Genomic DNA, 22,178 nt, shown 5'->3' on the forward strand with positions numbered 1-22,178 from the left:
CGCCAACAGTTGACGCGGCTCTCAATGAAAGCACCAAACAGTTGACGCGGTTCTTCGCCAATAGGTAATTAAGAGAAGGAGAGAAAAGGATTAGTGCTGAAAGTAGAACCGTCACAGATATGAAATCTTAGAGGATGAACTTGGTGACCCAAGACACGTTTTTAAGTGGTTCAAAGGTTAAAATCCTTCTACTCCACTAGTCAATATTATTGATATATTCTGGGTATTTGGTTACAAAGTGTATATCTCTTTAGAGACTATTTTTTGCAACCCTTATCAGCACCCAGGGTCTCCATATTTATAGGAGAAGGCACCTGGAAGTTGGTAAGGAAGTCATCCCGTGACCTTCTTATTTGTCATATCAACTCTGTGACATTCATGATTAATTCCTAAACCTGACACATAAGTATGGTCAAATCGATAGATAAGGAGATAATGGGTCGCACGGCCCAACCCAGCCATGGGTGTCTGAATACGCACGTTCCTGCTGCGTGTCCGAGAAGTCAGGGAGATATCGGACACGTGATGTCAGATATAGGCACGTTTATCTTGCGTGTGTTGACTTTACAAAGGGTCAGAGATCCATGAGAAGCTCGTACCACGAGCTTCTTCCCTGACCCGACCTTCGGCCTTCAGACTCCTTCCACCCGTCTTGGGCAGCCTTGGCGAGTCCTTGAGGATCCCTCGAGCTAAGGGGGTACGACCTCGAAAACAGGAGCTCCGGCCTGGGGAAATTTACGGACTAACCGGGATTATTCCGAGGCTCGACCTGCTAATCAGCCCGTGGGAAAACCAGGGCGTACATCTGCCCCCCAAGCTCCTGCTCGTGGTATATGACATCATATATAGAAGACCATAGTAGGGGCTTTTAGACTTCCCCACAACCCTTCACATTCCACTTTTTGTGCAGGCGTCTGATACGTGGAACACCGTGGGTGGTGACGGTACGTTTTACGAGAACCGCATTTAATGGCCTAGTCTAAGCCCAGCCGTCGTTTCGTATTTCGAGTGGAAGGCCTCGGATCCCTCGCTAGGGTCATCCAAAAGCCTTCTACACGTGATCCTTCACGTATATAAAAAGGGGGTGGCCACCCTACGCACGGGCCACCCCTTCATTCAAAATTTCCCAAATCTCTCTCCTTCTTCCCTCTCTAACTTTCGGAAGAACGAAACCCTCGACTCCGTTGCTGCCATTTTCATTGTTCAAGAAGCTTAGGCGCACGAGTTTCTCCGAAGCTTTGGAAGCTATTTCACCGACGAAGCTCCTATCAACGCAACATTCTCTTCAACCTTCCAGCCATACACTGTAAGTTTCCTGACCCTGTTCACTTTGAAAACATGCTACTGTAGCTTAGGTAAAAAAATTTACTGTAGCCGCATGCAAGGGTTTTCTGGGTTGCGTGGATATGGAGGGTGACAGCCCTTTTTAGGTTAGGACATACTTGTTGTAGGAAATCGCCTTAGAGCATGGGTTTCAAGATGCTTTTTCTGGAACAATTTCTGGGTAGGAGTTTTGGGAATTTTGGGTGCAAAACCAGGTAGCTTAGGGGACACGCCTCATGGGCGGTTTTGCAATTCCTGCCTACTGAAACTTTCCTCCCAAGGAAAATTTTACTCTGAACCCCCTAACACGCGAATTCTGAGTAATCTGGGATCTGTTGGGAGTATACGCGCGTGTTCACTGAACCGCGTGGTTCCACCTCCCACGAGCTGGGCTTACCTCAGCTCGTGCAAATAATAATTATTCTTCCTCCTGCTTGGGTCACCTTTTCTAAAATGTTTTCTTGTGTTCACTAGGCGACCAGATGGCTCCAAAAAAGAACCTCCCTCAGAAGAACGTTGGAAGCTCGGCCTCCCGGCAGGAGAAGGGAAAGGCGGTGATGCCCAGCTCGCCGATCCCCCACTTTGGGCCGGCCGTGGAGAAACAGGTCGAGGTGGCCCCCGACGCATTCTTTGAGGCGGAGAGACTCGTTTCGAAGATAACTGACCAGGCGAAGATCAACAAACTCTTCCTCACCCACAACATTCCACTGGGGAAAGCCTCAGTTATAGCCCGACCTGCTGCGGAGGGCGAGCGGAGCTGCACGCCGCTCGACGAATCGTTCGCGGCCTGGAGTGGTGAAAACTTCAAGGCAGGGGCCTTCCTTCCCCTGGATCAGTATTTCGCTGATTTCCTGAATTATGTGGGGTTGGCCCCATTTTAGCTCCCCCCCCAACTTCTACCGTCTGCTGGCAGGGTTGAGGTACTTATTCAAGAAGCAGGAGTGGGAGGTCCCCACTCCTGCGGATATTTTATACTTCTTTTGCCTAAAAGCCAGCCCGGACCAGCGGGGGCGAGGCGACGGGTTCTACTATTTAACCCGTTTTCCTAATACGGCGGCGGTCATCGAGCTACCAAGCCATCCAAATGACTTCAAGGACCAGTTCTTCATGTCAACTGGGTTTCGGAACTGTGAGCACCATTACTTCAACCATCCTCGTAAGTGAACCCTGATCTTAGCTCGCCTTTTAAGTGTTATTTTATTTTAGCTCCTCCCGTATTCCACTCTGATTCCAGCCTATCTTGCAGCCATCTACGCGAGGACCGAAAAGTCTGTGACCCTGGGGGGTCAATATGAAACACTGGCGGGCTTGCCCCCAGTGAAAAGGACTATCGCGTGCTCGTGACGGACGAGACGTTGGTGTTCTGCAAACTGATTTTCCCAAATCAGACTCTGAACCTGAAGAGGCCCCGGGGGCCGCCCCCAGCCCGCGACAATAGACCTATCATCGTTGAGGAGGTCACGGCAGAGGAAGACGAGGAGGACGAGACGGCTGAAGTTCCGCTCGTGAGGAATAGGAAGAGGAACTTGGAGGTCGCCCAGGGGATGGACGAGGAGAGGATCCAATCCGGAGCAGCCGCGGGTCCTTCCGGCCAAGGTAACCCTTTCTTGCTTAAGAATGTAGATACGGCCACTGCGGACCCCTGGCTGGTTAGGTTCAATCCTAGGCAGATCGTCCATCGTCACCGAAGGGACCCGGACCTGAACACACTCCTGCTCCATTGTGTTGACCGGCTCGTGCTGGATCACCAAGAGAGCCGACCTAGGGGTACCGTAGTAGTAGATAACACCCTAGCCTTTAGGTCGATCATTTCTTAGGAGTATGGGACCAACTTACGCACGTGGCCATCACTCCAGAGGGGCATCTATGCTCCGGGGCTTAGGCAGTATGTAGAAGAGTCTAGCCCCGAGTTAGAATCGGACCCAGAACTTGCGCCTGTTCGGGAAATAATCGTCTTAAGTTCTTCCAGCTCGGGGGGTAGGGCTCTCTTAGTATTCGTATACTTTTTTCCTTTAACCTTTTGCTTTTATTTCTGCCTGATTGCTAACTTGTAATAACCATGTTTTTTGTTTTTGTAGAAGAGATGTCTCAGCCCGAGGATAGTCTGCGAGGCATAGACTTCGGGGGGAATCCCCCAACAGGGCCAAGATCGAAAAGGCTCCGAGGGTCCAAGAGCACGGCTGGGGGCTCCACCAAATCTCCGGCAAAGGAGAAGGAAAAAACCCCCACCATCCCAGGTCGGGGGGGCAATTCTTCTTGCTGGCGGAGCAGGACACATGCCCCCGCCGCCCCAGCGGTCTCCATCAGCCGCCCAGGACGTGGGAATGGAGGTCGGGACCCCGGCTGCAGTGGCCCCAGGCGTACGCATCACGGTCGACCCCCAGGATTTGGAGAAGATCCCAGAAGCCTTCCGGGGGACGGTGTATGAGTCGGCGAGCTACGCCGTCAACCATTTCTACAAGTTCAAAGAGAAGGAGCTCTGGGCAATTGAGACACTGAGCCCAGTCCACGTAATAGAGTCATCGATGGACATGACCCTAACGGTAAGCTGCCCCATTCTTTTAAGGCTTTACCCCTCACACACCACCTTATTTTTCCACTTAGCCAATTTATCTTCCATTTCTCGCAGGGCATTGCTGCCGTACACCGAGGCATCACCATGACCAGAGCTCAGCTCGAGGAGATGAAGGCTGGGCACCAGGCCGCTCTTCAGGAGGCTTTGGTGGCGAAAGATGCGCTGGCGACCTCGAAGGCCGAGTTAGAGAGGACCCGCTCAAAGGTCCAAGAGCTTGAGGCATCCCTTGCCACCTTGCGAACATACCTCGAGGCAGCGAAGATTGAGGCCCAGGCCGCCCTTGAAGCCGAACGGGCCACTTCGGAACAGTCCATGCAGGAACTGTTCTATCGTTGCTGGGCCCACAACCCGGAGGCTGACTTCTCTTTCATGCCGTCGAGTCTCTGGGTGGGCTTGTTGGTGAAGTTCCAAGCCCGCTTTGACAAAGAGGTGCCGCCCTCGGAGATTGGGGAAGCCTCTGGTGCGGCGGAGCAGGATGAGACCGCGACCTCCAAGGGGCCGACTAACGGGGCTTAGGACATATTTTCTTCTCTTTATTTTGAAGTATTTTATGTAATCCTTAGCACGAGGTGTTTTTACCTCAAGACAATTTGCCTTGCAATTTTAACTTACATATTTCTTCATGCTTTTGGCTACAATACACTTCCCCCCCCCCCTTTTTTTTTTTTTATAAACTTAGTTTGCGTTAACCGTTATTTATATCCCGAGCCCTTTAAGAAGAACCACGATCCATAAATTTAAGTTAACTTCTAAGTTTTATGACCCGGTTAAAACCAGGAGCTTATTTTGAAAACTTAGTTCGAACGTTTATCCATATCTCGAGTTCTTTAAGAAGAACCACGATCAATAAATTTAAGTTAACTTCTAAGTTTTATGACCCGATTAAAACCAGGAGCTTATTTTGAAAACTTAGTTCGTGTCAACTTTTATCCATATCTCGAGCTCTTTAAGAAGAACCACGATCAATAAATTTAAGTTAACTTCTAAGTTTTATGACCCGGTTAAAACCAGGAGCTTATTTTGAAAACTTAGTTCGTGTCAACTTTTATCCATATCTCGAGCTCTTTAAGAAGAACCACGATCAATAAATTTAAGTTAACTTCTAAGTTTTATGACCCGGTTAAAACCAGGAGCTTATTTTGAAAACTTAGTTCGTGTCAACTTTTATCCATATCTCGAGCTCTTTAAGAAGAACCACGATCAATAAATTTAAGTTAACTTCTAAGTTTTATGACCCGGTTAAAACCAGGATAGGACTTAGTTCGCGTTAACCCTTATACATAGATAAGAATCAACATCTAACTCGTTAAGGAGACCTGGTTATATCCAGGTACCATATGCCCCCCAAGTAACTGGGAAAGGGTCTTTCGTGGTTACTTTAAGATTACACTTGCAAATAAAAAGAAAAACTTGATTTTTATTAATACATAAAAAGTGGCCTTCCAGGCCTTACAAGTGGATCATTGATAATATTTCTTTAAGTGGATGGCATTCCAAGTCCGTGGGACTGCCCCTCCATCAAGTCGAGCTAACTTATAAGTTCCTTCCTTGATGACCTCAATGACCTGGTATGGTCCTTCCCAGTTCGGTCCCAAGACTCCATCTTTGGGATCTTTCCCGGCTAGGAAAACTCTCCTTAGGACCAAGTCGCCAACGCTAAAGGTACGTTTTTTGACTTTAGTGTTGAAGTAGCGGGTGATCTTTTGCTGGTAATGGGCGAGCTGGAGTTGTGAATCCTCTCGCCTTTCATCGATAATGTCTAGGGAATGGCATAGGAGCTCGTGGTTCTTATCTTGGTCGTAAGACTGGACTCTATGCGACAGAACTTTAACTTCCACGGGGAGGACTGCTTCACTTCCAAAGGTAAGGGAGAAAGGAGTGTGACCCGTAGGAGTCCGATGCGAGGTCCGGTATGCCCAAAGGACCTGGGGGAGCTGCTCTGGCCAGACCCCCTTTGCCTCATCTAATCTTTTCTTGAGGCTCGCCTTTAGAGTCTTGTTGACAGCCTCGACCTGGCCGTTTGCCTGAGGATAGGCGACAGAGGAGAAGATTTTTTCAATTCCGTGCTTTTCACAAAACTCGGTGAACAGGTCGCTGTCGAACTGAGTGCCGTTGTCGGAGACGATTTTCTTCGGCAGGCCGAATCGACAGATGATGCTTTTAACCACAAAGTCGAGTACCTTCTTCGACGTTATTGTTGCCAACGGCTCTGCCTCGGCCCACTTATTAAAGTAGTCAATGGGTACCACGGCGTAACGGACCCCACCCTTTCCGGTAGGCAGGGCGCCTACTAGATCTATCCCCCAAACGGCGAATGGCCAAGGGGCCGAGATCATTTTCAGTTCAACTGGAGGAGCTCGGGCGACCGCAGCGAAACGCTGGCACTTGTCGCACTTTTTCACATATGAAATTGAGTCTTTGGACAGAGTTGGCCAGTAATAACCTTGCCTGAGAACCTTTAAGGCCAGGCTTTGCCCCCCAACATGGTCTCCGCAGAATCCTTCGTGAATGTCCTGCAGGATGGCCTGTGCCTCACCTGGATGAATGCACCGGAGGAGAGGTAGGGAATGTTCACGTCGGTAAAACACACCATTGACCAGCGTGTACCTCGGAGCTTGATACAAGACTCGTCGTGCATCGTTTCGCTCTTCAGGCAGCTTGCCCTCGACGAGATACTCAAGAATGGGGGTCATCCAGGTCGGCTTGACATCAATCATCTCGACCTCTGCCCGATCTCCTTCTATACTTGGTTCTTTCAAGAATTCTATTGGCACCAACCCCAGGGTTTCTGTCTCTCTCGAGGTGGCGAGTTTGGCGAGAGCATCTGCGTTGGCGTTCTGTTCTCGAGGTATCTGCTCGATCGATCCTCGCTCGAATGCAGACAGCTCGGATTTTACCTTTGCCAAATAGGCGGCCATCTTGGGTCCCCGTGCCTGATATTCGCCCAGAACCTGGTTTACCACGAGCTGGGAGTCACTGAAGCACTGGACGGAGCTCGCCTTTAACTCCTGAGCTACCCTTAACCCAGCTAACAAAGCTTCGTACTCTGCCTCGTTGTTGGATGCCTTGAACCCGAACCTTAGCACCGAGTGGAACCTATGTCCTTCGAGGGATATTAGAATGATTCCAGCCCCGGAGCCGCTCTCGTTAGATGAACCATCAACGAAGATCTTCCACGACGAATGCGGCGAGCGGACTTGAAGTAGGCCTTCTGATGGATCCTCCTGGAATCCCGTGCACTCCGCCACGAAGTCAGCCAACGCCTGACTTTTTATGGCAGTTCGTGGAGTATATAAAATCTCGAACTGACTGAGTTCGACCGCCCACTTTAAAAAACGTCCCGATGCTTCAGGCTTTTGAAAAACCTGCCTTAGAGGTTGATCGGTCATGACGCGTACCGAGTGGGACTGGAAATACGGTCTGAGCTTTCGCGAGGCTGTGATTAGGCAAAACGCCAATTTTTCCATCAGTGGGTACCGTGACTCTGCTCCGAGGAGTCTCTTGCTGATGTAGTAGACTGGCTTTTGAACTTGGTCCTCTTCTCGTACTAGCACGGCGCTAGCTGCATCCTCAGTGACGGCCATGTAGAGGAAAAGAGGCTCTCCTGCCCTGGGCTTGGACAGCACGGGCGGTTCAGCCAGATGCGCCTTCATATCGAGGAATGCGCTTTCGCACTCTACTGTCCACTCAAACTTCTTGTTTCCCCGGAGCAGGTTGTAGAAGGGCAAACACTTGTCGGTTGACTTGGAAATGAACCGGTTGAGTGCTGCCACCCTTCCTGTGAGGCCTTGGACATCTTTCCGCGACCTGGGGGAAGGAAGCTCGAGCAGTGACCTGATTTTGTCAGGGTTCGCCTCGATTCCTCGGGTATTGACTATGAACCCCAGGAATTTCCCCGATGCGACACCGAACGTGCATTTCTGAGGATTAAGCCTCATGCCGTAGTCCCGTAGTATTTTAAAACATTCTTCCAGGTCGGAAACATGGTTGTCGGTAGTCTTTGACTTGACGAACATGTCATCAACATACACCTCCATGTTCTTTCCGATCTGGTCCGCGAACATTCTGTTTACTAGACTCTGGTAGGTAGCTCCGGCATTCTTCAGGCCAAACGGCATGACCTTATAGCAATAGACATTCGTTGGGGTCATGAAGCTGGTATGTTCCTGGTCTGCCGGATTCATCGCGATCTGATTGTAGCCTGAGTACGCGTCCATGAAGGACATGAGCTCGTGTCCCGCCGTAGCATCCACCAGCTGATCGATCCTTGGCAATGGAAAGCAATCCTTGGGGCAGGCTTTATTCAGGTCGGAGAAGTCAATGCAGGTCCGCCATTTCCCGTTGGGCATTGGAACTAGCACGGGGTTGGCAACCCAAATTGGAAATTTGGCTTCGCGGATAAAGCCGCACTTTTTGAGCTGAGCCACTTCTTCTTCTAGGGCTTCAGCTCGAGTTGTTCCTAAATGCCTTTGCTTTTGAGACTTGGCTGGAACGCTTTTATCCAGATGGAGCGTGTGCATGATGACGCTCAGGCTGATCCCCACCATGTCCTCGTGAGACCATGCGAATACGTCCAAGTTATTCTTCAGAAACGTAATCAGCTCCGCCTTTCTCTGATAGCAGAGGTTCTTCCCAAGCTTAACCGTCCATGACGGATTTTGTTTGCCAATGTTCACCTCCTCGAGCTCCTCAATAGCCTGGAGCTCGGATCTATCCTCGCCTACTCGGGGGTCAATGTCCTCACTCAAGGCGATCTTTTCCTCTTCGGGATTCTGAGGTTTTTCAATCTCAGGAGCCGCCAAGGGTCCCTGAGATTCCTCCTCACTCTGAACGGCCATTGCCAGCTACCCGGGTTTAGACTTTCCCTTCATGGAAATGCTATAGCATTCCCTGGCAGCAAGCTGATCTCCCTCGATGGTGCAGATTCCTGTTGAAGTAGGGAACTTCATGGCGAGGTGTCGAATGGCGTTGTAGGCAGCGGAGCAGTCAATGACCACGAACTCAAGTAGCTTGGAGACTGTCCGAGACTCTTCTCCTAGGGTGATCACCAGCTCGATCGTCCCTATCGCTGCCGATCCTTCTCCCGAAAAACCATACAGCATCATGGAGGTCGCCCTTAGCTCGGCAACGGTTAGACCCATCTTTTCTAATGTGGATCGGAATAGGAGGTTCACCGAGCATCCGTTGTCCACCAACACTCTCCTCACTTTCCGGTTGGCGAGCTGGACTGCCACGACCAAGGGATCATTATGGGGGAATTGGACATGGCCTGTGTCTTCCTCTGTAAACGTAATCGGTTGCTTCTCTAACCGCTGCTGTTTTGAATGACGTTGCTCCGGGACGAACTCCGCTCCGTTGTGGGCCTTTAATTCATTCACATACCTCTTCTGGGCGCCTCTGCTCGTGCCAGCCATGTGCAGTCCTCCAGAGATGGTGGATATCTCTCCCTCGACCACGGGAGGAGGGACGTCCTGATCTACCCGAGGCCCGGGCTGACTGACTGGGACCTCTGGAGCGGGTCGACTCGCTGGGACCCTGTTTCGTGAGTACTGCGCCAAGGGGCCTGCTTGGATGAGAGTCTCGATTTCATCTTTTAGATGTCTGTAATCGTCGGTATTGTGGCCGACGTCATTATGGAATCGGCAGAATTTTGAAGTATCTCTCTTTCCCTTGTGGTGTTTCAATGGCTCCGGCCTCTTCCAGGGGACCCGAGTAGCGTTGCCCAGGAAAATACTTTCCCTGGACTGGGTGAGCTCGGTATATGTCGTGAACACGGGCTTGAATTTATCCACAGACTTATTCTTCTTTTGACCGTGCTGGCTGTTTTCACCATTTCCCTTTCTTTTGCCACCACCGGGCTGGTTGTTCTGCGCGATCTCGGGGATCGCCACCACGATCTTTGTCCCCGCTCCAGCGGGCTTCTCGGGAACCTGGCTGGTCCCCGTGGCTGAAGCTTCAGCTTCTTCTAAGTTTATCCACTCTTGGGCTCTGTTAAGGAATTCGTTAACCGAGCTGACTCCCTTCCTCTGAATATCTTTCCACAGGTCTCCCCCGACCAGGATACCGGTTCTCATGGCCATGAGCTTAGAGCTATCGTCAGCGTCTCTGGCTCGAGCAGCGACATTCGCGAATCTGCTCAAGTAGGCTTTCAGCGTCTCACCGGGCTGCTGTCTCACGTTAGCTAGGGAATCGGCTTAGACTCGGGCGGCATGGGAGGCGCGGAACGCCCTTTTGAAGTCAGCTGAAAAGGTCTTCCAGGAGCTGATTGACTGCCTTTTACTCTGCTTGAACCACTGCTTGGCAGGTCCGGTCAGTGTGGAAGGGAAGATCAAGCAACGCAGCTCCGGGCCAATGTTATTGGCCATCATTAGGGTGTTGAACATCCCTAAATGGTCTGACGGGTCCCCGTCCCCGTTGAACTTTGACAAGTGAGGCATACGGAAGCCAGATGGGTATGTCGTCGCTGCTATGTTGGGGGCGAAGAGTTCCATTTCGTCACCCGAATCATATTCGTCTTTTTCTTTTTCTGATAGGAGCTTTCTCATCAGTTCCTCCATCTGAGTTAGGCGCTCGAGGGTTTGGTCTTGAGATCCTGGGTTATTCCGGGGCTGTTCAACAGCTCCGGACCCATTGTACATATTAGGTGGGTTGTTGCCCCTCCTATCTTGAGATAGGTTTTGGGACATTCCCTCCGTTACGTACTTCGGATCGGACTCCCGCCGAGCGGGCCAGGCTACCATCTCTAGCTCGATCCTCTCTGTGAGAGTTGAGGCGATCTCAAAGGTCGCCTCCCTGGGTGGTCTGGTGACTTTGCGCTGAACTCAGTCGCTGACGCAGGTCTCCTCCGGAGAGATCACTCCGGCGGCTGCCGGTCCAATGACTCCTGCTGGACAGGTTCGGAGTGCGTCTTTGGTGGTGAGGACCTGAGCTTTCTTCAGGCGCCCTGCTACGCCGGGAAGGTCCTGCTGATGGTGGGTTTCTCCTACTACTCCCGTAAGCTGGGATGTCTCGGACGGGCTGAGGAGATGGATATCTGATTGGAGAAGGAGGATGCCTGACTGGGGAGGCAATCCTAGTTCCGTCTGGACGGATCAAATTTGGTGGGGGCCTTTCGGCCCTGCCAGCTTGCTGGTCCCGCTCTAGGCGAGCTGGACGAGGTGCAGAACGGTCTTCTGGGACGGGCTGACATCGCTGGCCCTCCCCGGATCTCCTTCGGGAATTTCCTCGAGCTCTCCTGGGCGTTCTCGAGGAAGGTTGAGAACTAGGAGTTGACGTCCTGACCGAACGGCTATATTGTTGTTGTCCGATTCCAAGCATTTCCCTAAAGTTTGCCTCTTGATGGTGCGATGAAGGGGTGGAGTTGGCTGCAGGAAGTCTATCCGAACGGCTACGCCTGGGCCGATTACCCCGGTGAGACTTAGGAGCCTCACCTTGCCTCTCTCCAACGTTAACGTTGGTTGTGAGAGGGGGTAGTCGGGCCAGAATATCCTGGATTTGCCGACTAGCAGTTGCTAACTGGCTCCTTAGCTGAGCGTTCTCCATCTCCACCGCAGTATAATAACACGGGTTCGGATTAGGTGGCCGGGGCGCCGAACTACCAGTATCGTCTTGGCCCGCCGGCTGCTTTCCTGGCCTCTGTTGGACTTCAGGAATTTGTTCATCAGGGATGGCAATATGGTGGGCCTCCTGCCCATCCTGCTGCTCTGTTTCGTTGCCATGCCTGGATCGAGTGGTCACCATAGTTGGATGTTTGTAGCAGCACTAATTGAACTTGCTCTCAATGAAAGCACCAAACAGTTGACGCGGTTCTTCGCCAACAAGTAATTAAGAGAAGGAGAGAAAAGGATTAGTGCTGAAAGTAGAACCGTCACAGATATGAAATCTTAGAGGATGAACTTGGTGACCCAAGACACATTTTTAAGTGGTTCAAAGGTTAAAATCCTTCTACTCCACTAGTCAATATTATTGATATATTCTGGGTATTTGGTTACAAAGTGTATATCTCTTCAGAGACTATTTTTTCCAACCCTTATCAACTCCCAGGGTCTCCATATTTATAGGAGAAGGCATCTGGAAGTTGGTAAGGAGGTCATCCCGTGACCTTCTTATTTGTCATATCAACTCTGTGACATTCATGATTAATTCCTAAACCTGACACATAAGTATGGTCAAATCGATAGATAAGGAGATAATGGGCCGCACGGCCCAACCCAGCCGTGGGTGTTTGAATACGCACGTTCCTACTGCGTGTCCGAGAAGTCAGGGAGATATCGGACACGTGATGTCAGATATAGGCACGTTTATCTTGCGGTGTTGACTTTACAAAGGATCAAAGATCCATGGGAAGCTCATACCACGAGCTTCTTCCCTGACCCGACCTTCGGCCTTCAGACTCCTTCCCCCCGTCTTGGGCAGCCTTGGCGAGTCCTTGAGGATCCCTCGAGCTAAGGGGGTACGACCTCGAAAACAGGAGCTCTGGCCTGGGGAAATTTACGGACTAACCGGGATTAGTCCGAGGCTCGACCTGCTAATCAGCCCGTGGGAAAACCAGGGCGTACAATGTATATCCTATAGCACGCACAAAATTGTTTCATCCCCAAAAGTAGAGTTGCCCCTCTGTATATACCCTTAAAAGAATGTTTCAAATCCATCCGGTGTTCTTTCTTATAAATGACACAAATGACCCTTTTCAATTTTTTTAATAATCCACTTTTTCCAAAATTTCAAATATGTATACAAGTTTTTCTTCTATTTTTTAAAGATAATTTATTATCCACTTAGTCGTCAATATGTAACGGAATATATATCATCAATTTTTTTTACATATATAATTACTCAATCATATAATAAACAGAAGTTAGAATATATATTTATGTATATCTGAACTTTCTAGTGATACCTGCTCATCACATTAGTAACGAACATGCGTGGAAGAAAATCATATATATCTAAAAATTTAATCTTAAGAACCACATTTCATTTATTTAAACATAAAAAAAAATCTAAAATAATTATTGGATTCATGTATAAGAGAAAAAGGTCAACTTTGATTTTTGAATGTCCTTTATTTTTTTTCTATTTGTTTTTTTTTTTTAATTACGCAAAGACAAGCCCAATCGACTGACCAAGCCGAACACACAGACGTGCAATATATATAAATGACACGCTGCAATACGACATAAACTAATTATTCATTCCATTGAAAAATGTATACATGAATAATTAAAGGTCTCAACTCAACTACCTGTATGAAATGCATGATAACTGTGTCAAGCCTACAATGACACGTATACACACACACACATATATATATATATATATATATACATTCATGGTAAGCACGTTCAACGAAGTGCCCCACCACATAGAAAACACAACAATAAAACAAAACACATAAAATTGAGACTATAATTTGTATATGTGTATATATATTACATAAGATTCAGAGCGATGATGTCTTTGAAAGAAGGAATTCAGACTTTTGAGTCCAACACAAAGAGAGCAATTGTGGCATATCAAAGCGTGTATAAGTATATATATATATATTTCCAAGTACCTAGCTAGCTAGCAGTTTGGGCGCCAAGAAAATTGCTGAGAAAATGGGGAAAAAATATGTCAGACTTTGCTTTGGAGGCCGGCCCCGAAGTAGTGGTTGTTTCCGGGTTCATTCCCTTCACTGTATTCGATCAAAACCCAGATCCAATTCGTTTGGATCAGTTGGTCAGAAAGCAGAATTTTTTAGCCAAATTAGTAATAATAATAGAACTATTGACAGAGCAATTTTACCAAGAGATGATGAAGATAAGAAGATTAATGCTAATGGGGTTGAGTTAGCGGGGAACAAGATAATGATTGTCGTTGATTCAAGTCTTGAGGCCAAAGGAGCTCTGGATTGGGCTCTTTCACACACTGTTCAGAGCCAAGACACTGTCGTTCTTTTTCATGTGACCAAGCCTTCTAAACAAGGTGATATATTTTATTAATTGATGTCGTTTTTCCTTGATATTTTTTTTCCATTTAGTATATATCAATGTTTTGATTTGGTCTTCTTTTGTTTTGTGTAGACTTAACTGGGAAAGTAAATAATCTCAGGGCTACTGAAGTTCTTCACTCTATGAAAAATACTTGTGAAAAGAAAAAGCCTGGGGTAAGTGAATTTAACATGATTTTTTCCAATATGTATGTGGGCTAAAGTACTATTAGATACTTGTTTTATACCGCAAGCATAAGAAGTCTTATAATTAATCAATTCTATTTGAGTCTTAATGGATAACCACACAATTGTACTCTCTCTAATAAGTCGACTATATTATGCTTGGATTGTAAATAGTGCATGCATAAATTATTAAACCCAATCATTGTAATTAATGCCAACTAATTAATAGTTATAATATAAGTTTATATATATGTGTGCGTTAGAATTATAGTATAAAAACATTAAATAATCAAACCTAGTTTCGTGTTGAAAAATAATAGGTGAAAGTGTTGATAGAATTGCAACAAGGGAAAGAAAGAGGAGCAACAATAGTGGAAGAAGCAAAGCGACAAAGGGTGTCACTACTAGTGCTGGGTCAAAAGAGAAAGAGGTCCATATGGTGGAGCCTAATGAGGAGATGGTCAAGAAATGGGATTCGAGGAGATGTCGAATATTGCATTGAAAATGCTTCATGCATGACCATTGCTGTGAGGAGGAAGCACAAGAAGCAAGGAGGCTACTTGATCACCACTAAGCGTCACAAGAACTTTTGGCTTTTGGCTTAAATAATTCTCTTTTATATATATAAATATATACATAAGGAGATAAAAAGAAGTGATTCTTCATTGTTTGTTTTGTGAATTTTCACACCGCATATACGTATGTTATGTATTTGTGGATATTGTAGATATGTTTTTCTTGGTCCAACCATTTTTTTTTTTTTTGGTTGATATGATATACATTTGAGTTTTTGTCTACCCTAGAAATTCAAAGAGGAATCTATAGAAGGGTATAAAGGTGAATATTTAATGAAAATTTATATGTGGTACCGGTAAGGAGAGTCTAGACTAGAGCTGACTCAACTCTATCTTTAATTTGATAACATTTATCATTTTTTTTAACAATGTCTATTTTTATAAAAAATAATTAGTGATAATAGTTTAACTCTATTACATTATGTCGCTATAATTAAGTATTTACACTTTTATATATGAAATAATTCATTTTTACGGTAATCAACTCTTTCATATTCTATAATTATAGTTTCTTAGTCCTCACCTCCATTTCTCTACTCTCTCTCCCACAATCAAACATTTGTATTTGTATTTATATATATTTGTGGTGTGGGTGGTTTAAAGTAGAAAAGACATTGGCGGTCTAAACACATATGTATAATTGAATCAAATGTGTGGGTGTGGAAATTATATTCTTCCCCCAAAAAAAAATGCATAGGCTTTGGTTTTATAATATTGTTTGTTGCATCAAGTGACTGTGTTTGAGAGTCACTATCTTATTACGATATAAAATTTTCACATTAAACTTATGTGTTCTTTTAGCTATATCATAATTCTCCCCCTTGTTTGTTGTGTTTCCTGTGTTTGGGGTGTCATTAAGTTTGTAAAATCTTTTTTTGGCTAAACTTTAATTTAGACAAAATATTTTAAATTGTTTAAAAGAAAAATTAGTAGCATATCTCCATATTGATTTTCGGTTTTATTAGCAATATTTTCAGCTGATTTTGTAATGTGAAAAGATCTTTAAGTGTGAATATATTTGTTGCCTTATTTATCTCAAATAATCAATTTTTGGTAAAAATATATTATGCAAATATCTTAAGATTATTTTCAGCGATTATGTGGGATTATGTCTATTCTGGAATTAAATTGATGTCAAAAATGAACATGGTCAAAAGAAATGACCATGTTCGTTTTGCCAGATGAAACTGATTTCGTTGCTGACTCATCAGTTTCCTTTTCTGTCGACACAGAATGCATCTGGCTGGCTGATTTCCTAAATCAAATGAATTCGCAAATTGATTTCAAAGATACAAGAAAATCATGGCCTTGGATGATTTCCCTGCCTATAAATACCTTGCCAAGGCCTTTGGAATTTTCACCTCTTCCAGTTTGAATATTTGTAAACATTACGTTATTTTGAAGAGTGTGTTTATTTATAGAGATTAAGTTTGTTCACCTTAATCTTTGTGAGAGTGCTGAGTGTACTTATGGATATCTATCTAGTCCACTGTAATTAGATAGTGTCTATTTTGAACATGTTCATAAGGATCTTCAGAAGAGGATTCTATCTAAGTCTCACTTCAAGAGGAAGTGTGCACTCGCTATTCTTTGAAGGGAGTTCAAGAGAATCAGCGTTTCATCAAACCAGATTTGTAGAGAAGAGTACAACAAGATTGCGGCAATAGTTTAAGAGGGAGTCTTACATTGTTTAAGTCAATGCTTTTGTACACTTTGTTTCTTTACTAATTGGTTTATTCTCTAAGCGTGGCCCTAAGGAGTAGGTTATCCGAAAGGGTTTCTGAACCTTGTAAAAATTCATTATGTTCTTTAATTTTTGCATTGTCTATTTATTGTGTTCAGTTCTGTCGTGACAAGTTTGGATTCTGATCCGACAGATCTGCTATCTGTGTAAACAATTAATTACCATTCCGCATTTTAATTAATTCATGGTTTAATTAATTTGGTAATTACTAAAAACGGAATTTCAAATTTTAATGTTTTGTTTTAGAGGGTTTGGTGAGCTATGTTAGTGGTTGCCAAAGAGGTTGCACTTCAAGTTTTAAAGATTGCAGATGTGGCAAAAGAGATGGCACTTCAGGTTCCAAAGGTTGCAAAAAATATTGCACCTCAAGTTCCAAAGGTTGCAGATGTTATAATAGATCTTACAGAAGTTGCAAAAGATGTTGCAGCTTAGGTTGCAAAGGTTATAACAAAGGTTGCTAAATAAGTTGCACGGGTTGCCAAATTATAGCAAGTTAACAGCTAATACAAAATGTAATACACAAGCAATTATTTTTTCATGAAATAAGCATCGTCCAGATCAACTAATGCAACATTATAAGCATCCAATTTAACTTATGAGATTGTTTAGTTAGCTGGAGTTCAGATTGAGTATGAGGTTGTGGAGATTGCATAAGAGTTTTTTGGTGTTACAAATGAGGTTGCTCCAAATCAACCTTATTCAACTGAATGCAACCTAAAGCAACTTAAAGAACCTAAATGCAACTCTCAACAACTAATTTGTGTAAAGATGCATCCTACAACATCTTAAGCATCCTCATGCGCAACTTTCAGCAACTTAATCAATTTCTTATGCAACTAAAGCATCAAGCAATCTCTTATGCAACTTAAGCAGCTTAATATGTAACTAAAACATTTAAAGCAACCTAATTTACAACTAAAGCAACTTAACAATATCATATGCAAATGAAAGCATGTTAAGTAACCTCATTTGCAACGTATTAAAATGGGATATGATGTTTTTCACAATAAAATCCAAGACTCTCTTCGAGGTTATGGTCGCCAGAGGCTTGGCCTTGACCCACTTTGTAAAGTAGTTGAAGGCGACAACTGCATAGCGAACTCCTCCTTTTCCAGTTGGCAGTGAACCAATTAGATCGATCCCTCATACTGTGAATGGATAGGGCGATGAAATCATGGTTAGCTCCATGGGTGTTGCTCGAGCAATTGTGGCAAAGCGTTGACGCTTATCACACTTTTGGACGTATGAGGTCGGGTCTTTTTTTTACATAGGCCGAAAATAGCTCTGCCTCAATATATTAAGAGCCAGGTCCCCCCCCCCCCCCCCCCCCCTCATGTATCTCACGTAGGAAAGTTTGTGCTTCCTCTGGCAGAACACACTGCAGAAGGGGTACTGAATTCCCCCGTTGGTAGAGAATCCCCTCAACCATAACATACCATGGAACTTGATATAAAAAATTTCTTGTGTCCTTTTGGTCATTTGGTCATTTGGTAGCTTATCGGTTGTGAGGTATTCCACTATGGGGGTTATCCAAGTCGGTTTTGTGTCAATCACTTCGACCTCAACAGACTCTTCCATTATGCTTGGTTTTTCTACTGGGGCTACTTTTAACATGTCCGCCTCTTTGGTGGCGGCAAGTCAGGCTAAAGCATCAGCATTTGAATTCTGCTCACGGAGGACCTGCTCAATGGAGCAGAACTCAAAATCAGACAACTCATCATTAACCTTAGCTAAATAATCTGCCATTTTTATACCTCGAGCTTGATACTCTCCCAATATGTGATTAACCATGAGTTAGGAATAACTATAACATTGAATCGCCTTTGCTTTCAATTCTTTTGCCATTCATATTCCCGCCAATACAGCCTCATACTCTACTTCATTGTTGGATGCTTCAAAACCGAACCTCAGGGCTGTATGAAATCAATTTCCCTTAGGCGAGATCAGAATTATCCCATCTTCGTATCCGTTCTCATTAGATGATCCATCAACGAAGAGTTTCCACAATCCTTCCACTAGTTCTCTCATTTTCTCGTCCTGGAAACCTGTGCATTCAGCCACAAAATTAGTGAGCACTTGACTCTTGATTGTTATTCGTGGCTTATATAATATCTCTAACTAATTGAGTTCAATAGCCCATTTAAGCAAACGCCCGGATGCTTCAGGTTTTTGCAAGACCTGCCTTAATGGTTGATCGGATAAGACGTTGACAGTGTGGGACTGGAACTACGGCCTGGGTTTTCTCGAGGCCAGATCAAGTAGAATGCAATTTTTTCTATTAAAGGGTATCTAGATTCAGCTCCTAGAAGCATTTTACTCACAAAGTACACTATTTTCTGAGCTTGATTTTCATCTCGAACTAATACAGCACTGACTACCTTTTCTATCACAGCTAAGTATAAGAACAAACATTCTCTAGCAGTTGGTTTTGATAATATGGGGTGTTCAGCTAGGTGAGTTTTAAAATGTTGAAACGCCTGCTTGAATTCTTCGATCCACTCAAACTTTTTTTTTTCCCTGAGCAAGTTGTAGAACGGGAGACACTTATCAGTGGATTTTGAAACGAAGCAGTTTAGGGCCGCCACCTTTCCAGTTAAGCTCTATAATTCTTTACGCATCCTAGGCGAAGGCATTTTTAGCAATAACCTGATCTTCTCTGGTTTTGCCTCTTTCCCCCTCGTGTTGACTATGAAACCCAAAAAAATTCTTGAGGAGACCCCAAAGGTGCACTTCTAAGGATATAGCTTCATATCATACTCCTTAGCATGCCAAAACATTCTTCTAGGTCAGATAGATGGTTGCTGGCAGTCTTTGATTTAACGAGCATATCATCGAGTCACTTAAATATTTTTCCTAATCTAGTTAACGAACATTTTGTTGACCAGTCGTTGGTACGTTGCACCAGCATTCTTCAGCCTGAATGGCATAATCTTGTAGTAGTAGTATATGTTGTACTCAGTCATGAAGCTAGTGTGCTCTTGGTCTGTAGGGTTCATCGTGATCTGGTTATATCCAGAATATGCATCCATGAAAGACATGACCTCGTGACTGACGGTTGCGTCTACCAAGTGATTAATTCGAGATAGTGGAAAACAATCCTTAGGACAGGCCTTATTGAGCTCGGAGAAGTCAATGCATGTTCTCCACTTTCCATTAGGCTTTGGGACAAAAATAGGGTTAGCAATCTAGGTGGAATATTTTTCTTCCCTTATGAACCCACATTTAAGTAAGCGAGTTGTTTCTTCTTCTAAAGCTTTTGATCGTTCCTTCCCCAAAAGCCTTTGTTTTTGTACCTTTACAGGCACATTCTTGTCTAGATTCAAAGTATGCATCATAACATTTGGATTGATTCCCACCCTATCTTCATGTGAACAAACAAAGACATCCAAGTTATTTCTCAAAAACTCGACCAGATCCTTATTCCTTTCAATTCCAAGATTCTTTCCAATCTTTACACCCTTGAAGGTACCTCTGGGTCGATACTAATTTCCTCAACTTCACCCACTACTTGGAGCTCAGACATGTCTTCGCCTATTCTCGGATCAATGTCATCCTGTTGGGCGACCTCGTTATCTTCTTCCTGAGGTTCTTCCGCCCCATGGGAAATTTCCATTACCCGAGGCTCCTCATTCCCCTCAATGATGACCATCGCTTGCTGCCCGAGTTGTGATTTTTCATTCATAACAATGCTATAGTATTCTCTAGTAGCAAGTTGATCTCCTCTTACAATACATATACCTAAGTTCAAGGGGAACTTCATTGCTAAATGTCGAATAGAGGTGAAAGCTTCAAAATTCATCAACGCGGGTCGTCCCAAAATTGTGTTGGAGGGAGTCGAGCTATCGATTACAAAGAACTCGAGCATTTTAGAAACAGCTTGCATATCATCTCCTAGTGTCACTCAAGCCCAATCGTCCCTATGGCTGTTATTCCTTCTCTCAAAAATATGTATAGGGTCATCGAGGTCGCCTTAAGATCGGCTATGAATAGCCCCATCTTTTCTAGGGTGGACTTGAATAGCACTTTTACAGAGCTCCCATTATCAATTAGTATTCTTTGTACTCTTCAATTAGTAAGCTGAACGGTTATCACCAGCAAATCATTATGCGAGAACTGGATGTGGCTAGTCTCCTCTTCCGTGAAAATGATTGGTTATTTTTACAACCACTGTTGTTTTGACAACCTTTGCTCTTGAACAAACTCAGTAGCATTGTGGGTTTTCAGCTCCTGTATGTACCTCTTTTGGGATCCATTACTCGTGCCCACTAGATGAGGTCCTCCAACAATAGTGGCTATGTCCCCCCCTTCTATTGGAGGAGGGTCGATCTGATTTCCATGATCTGGTTAAGCATGGGGTTGATTGACTAGATTTTGCTGAGCTGGTTGAATGTTTTGCCTCGCATGGTGATTGAGAACTACTCTGTTCCGGGCATATCAGGGTACCGGTCCAACCCGGATGAGAGTCTCGATCTCATTTTTTAGCTGACGGCTGATAAGTCTAGTTTATGGTAGTTTTAGAGTGTGTTTTAGTCTTAGTTTTGAGTCAAATTATGCATTTTGTACGGTATTATGCTTGTGTTTGATTTTTTTTTTAGGTTTTTTCTATGAAATGGTGAATGGAGAGGAAAGGAGCGGATTTGATGATGAATTCAGGAGAGCCGAGAATATTTGGATGACTCTGGTGTAAAAAGAAGTGAAAAAAGAGTGAAATCTAGAAATTTTGAACAAGGAGTCGCGACTTGCCCTTGCAAGTTGCGGCTTGGACGAAGACAGAGGCGATTCAATGAATGATTTTAAGGATAGGCGATCCGCAACTTGGTCTATCAAGTCGCGGTTCCTAAACTTCCAGATGAGATAGGAATTCCCAAAAGAAGAAAAAAGATACGGGTCGCGACTCAAGAATGGGCAAGTCGCGACCTGCCTCATTAAAATTTGAAAAAATATGTGTTTAAATACGATTTTTAGATCATTTGTAAGAAAAAGTTCTGGGATTCGGGATTAGCAGCTGTTGAGCATTATCGATCTATTTTTCATTTATTTTCTCTTAGTTTTTAGTAGTTTAATTTGATGTTTCTGAATAATTATTTTATGATTTTAGTCATGTCTGATATGAATTAAACATATGTTATAGGGTTTAATATGGTCACTTGGATGCTTGTTAATTTTCTATGAAAGTCAATTAATTTCTTCTTCTTTTATCCTATATTTGTATGGTTTGCTCTTAATGCTTGTGAATACCTGATCAATATTTACATGTTCAATGATTTTGATTCGAGATCCAAGAAGGGAGAATTGAATATTCTATAGCCATATAGACATAGATGCATATAGGAAAATAGTATCTATATGATTTTTGTAGCGTATAGGGTTTCTACATTTATTGCCTGCTATATGTTAAAACTTATCACATATATGTTAGAAAGTTTGCATATAGGTTGAGATCTTTTGACCTTGAAAAATAATTAAGACTTCCTTTGTTAACCTGCTATTAGGATAGAAATTGAAGAACTGATTGTTCTGAATAGTAAAATTGACAAGTGGAAAAGTTGATGAAATGAATACCCTAGGTTCTTAATTATTGAATTACTCTTTATTATTGTTTATGTTAAATCTGAATTTTGCAATTTAGTTAAATAATCATTCTAGTTTCAACAGTCAAATAGAAATTAAGAATTAATTATTGGTAATTGATTATAGTCTCTGTGGGAATGATTTGGATTTACTATCTATATTATTTGAGATGATTGTGTATACTTGCGCATATAAAATCGCTATCAACGGCCATCATCAGTGTTGTGGGTGATG

The 22,178-nt window shown here is 44.2% G+C and overlaps 1 protein-coding gene across 1 annotated transcript; it reads left to right on the forward strand.

Annotated features, from left to right (window-relative positions):
* Nucleotides 1-13,282: 13,282 nt before the first annotated feature.
* LOC133829128 (uncharacterized) lies at nucleotides 13,283-15,062 on the forward strand. Its single transcript, XM_062259035.1, has 3 exons — nucleotides 13,283-13,864; nucleotides 13,963-14,045; nucleotides 14,375-15,062. Exons 1-3 carry the CDS (start codon nucleotides 13,498-13,500, stop codon nucleotides 14,657-14,659), a joined length of 735 nt encoding a protein of 244 aa, XP_062115019.1. The 5' UTR covers nucleotides 13,283-13,497; the 3' UTR covers nucleotides 14,660-15,062.
* The last annotated feature ends 7,116 nt before the right edge of the window (nucleotides 15,063-22,178 follow it).

Source organism: Humulus lupulus, chromosome 4 (genome assembly GCF_963169125.1).
Source record: "Humulus lupulus chromosome 4, drHumLupu1.1, whole genome shotgun sequence".
Lineage (NCBI taxonomy): Eukaryota > Viridiplantae > Streptophyta > Magnoliopsida > Rosales > Cannabaceae > Humulus > Humulus lupulus.

Coding starts and splice junctions, on each gene's coding strand:
- LOC133829128 (XM_062259035.1), top strand. CDS start 13,498: ATGGGGAAAAAATATGTCAGACTTTGCTTTGGAGGCCGGCCCCGAAGT. Junction 13,865..13,962: donor GACCAAGCCTTCTAAACAAG/GTGATATATTTT, acceptor TGTTTTGTGTAG/ACTTAACTGGGAAAGTAAAT. Junction 14,046..14,374: donor GTGAAAAGAAAAAGCCTGGG/GTAAGTGAATTT, acceptor GAAAAATAATAG/GTGAAAGTGTTGATAGAATT.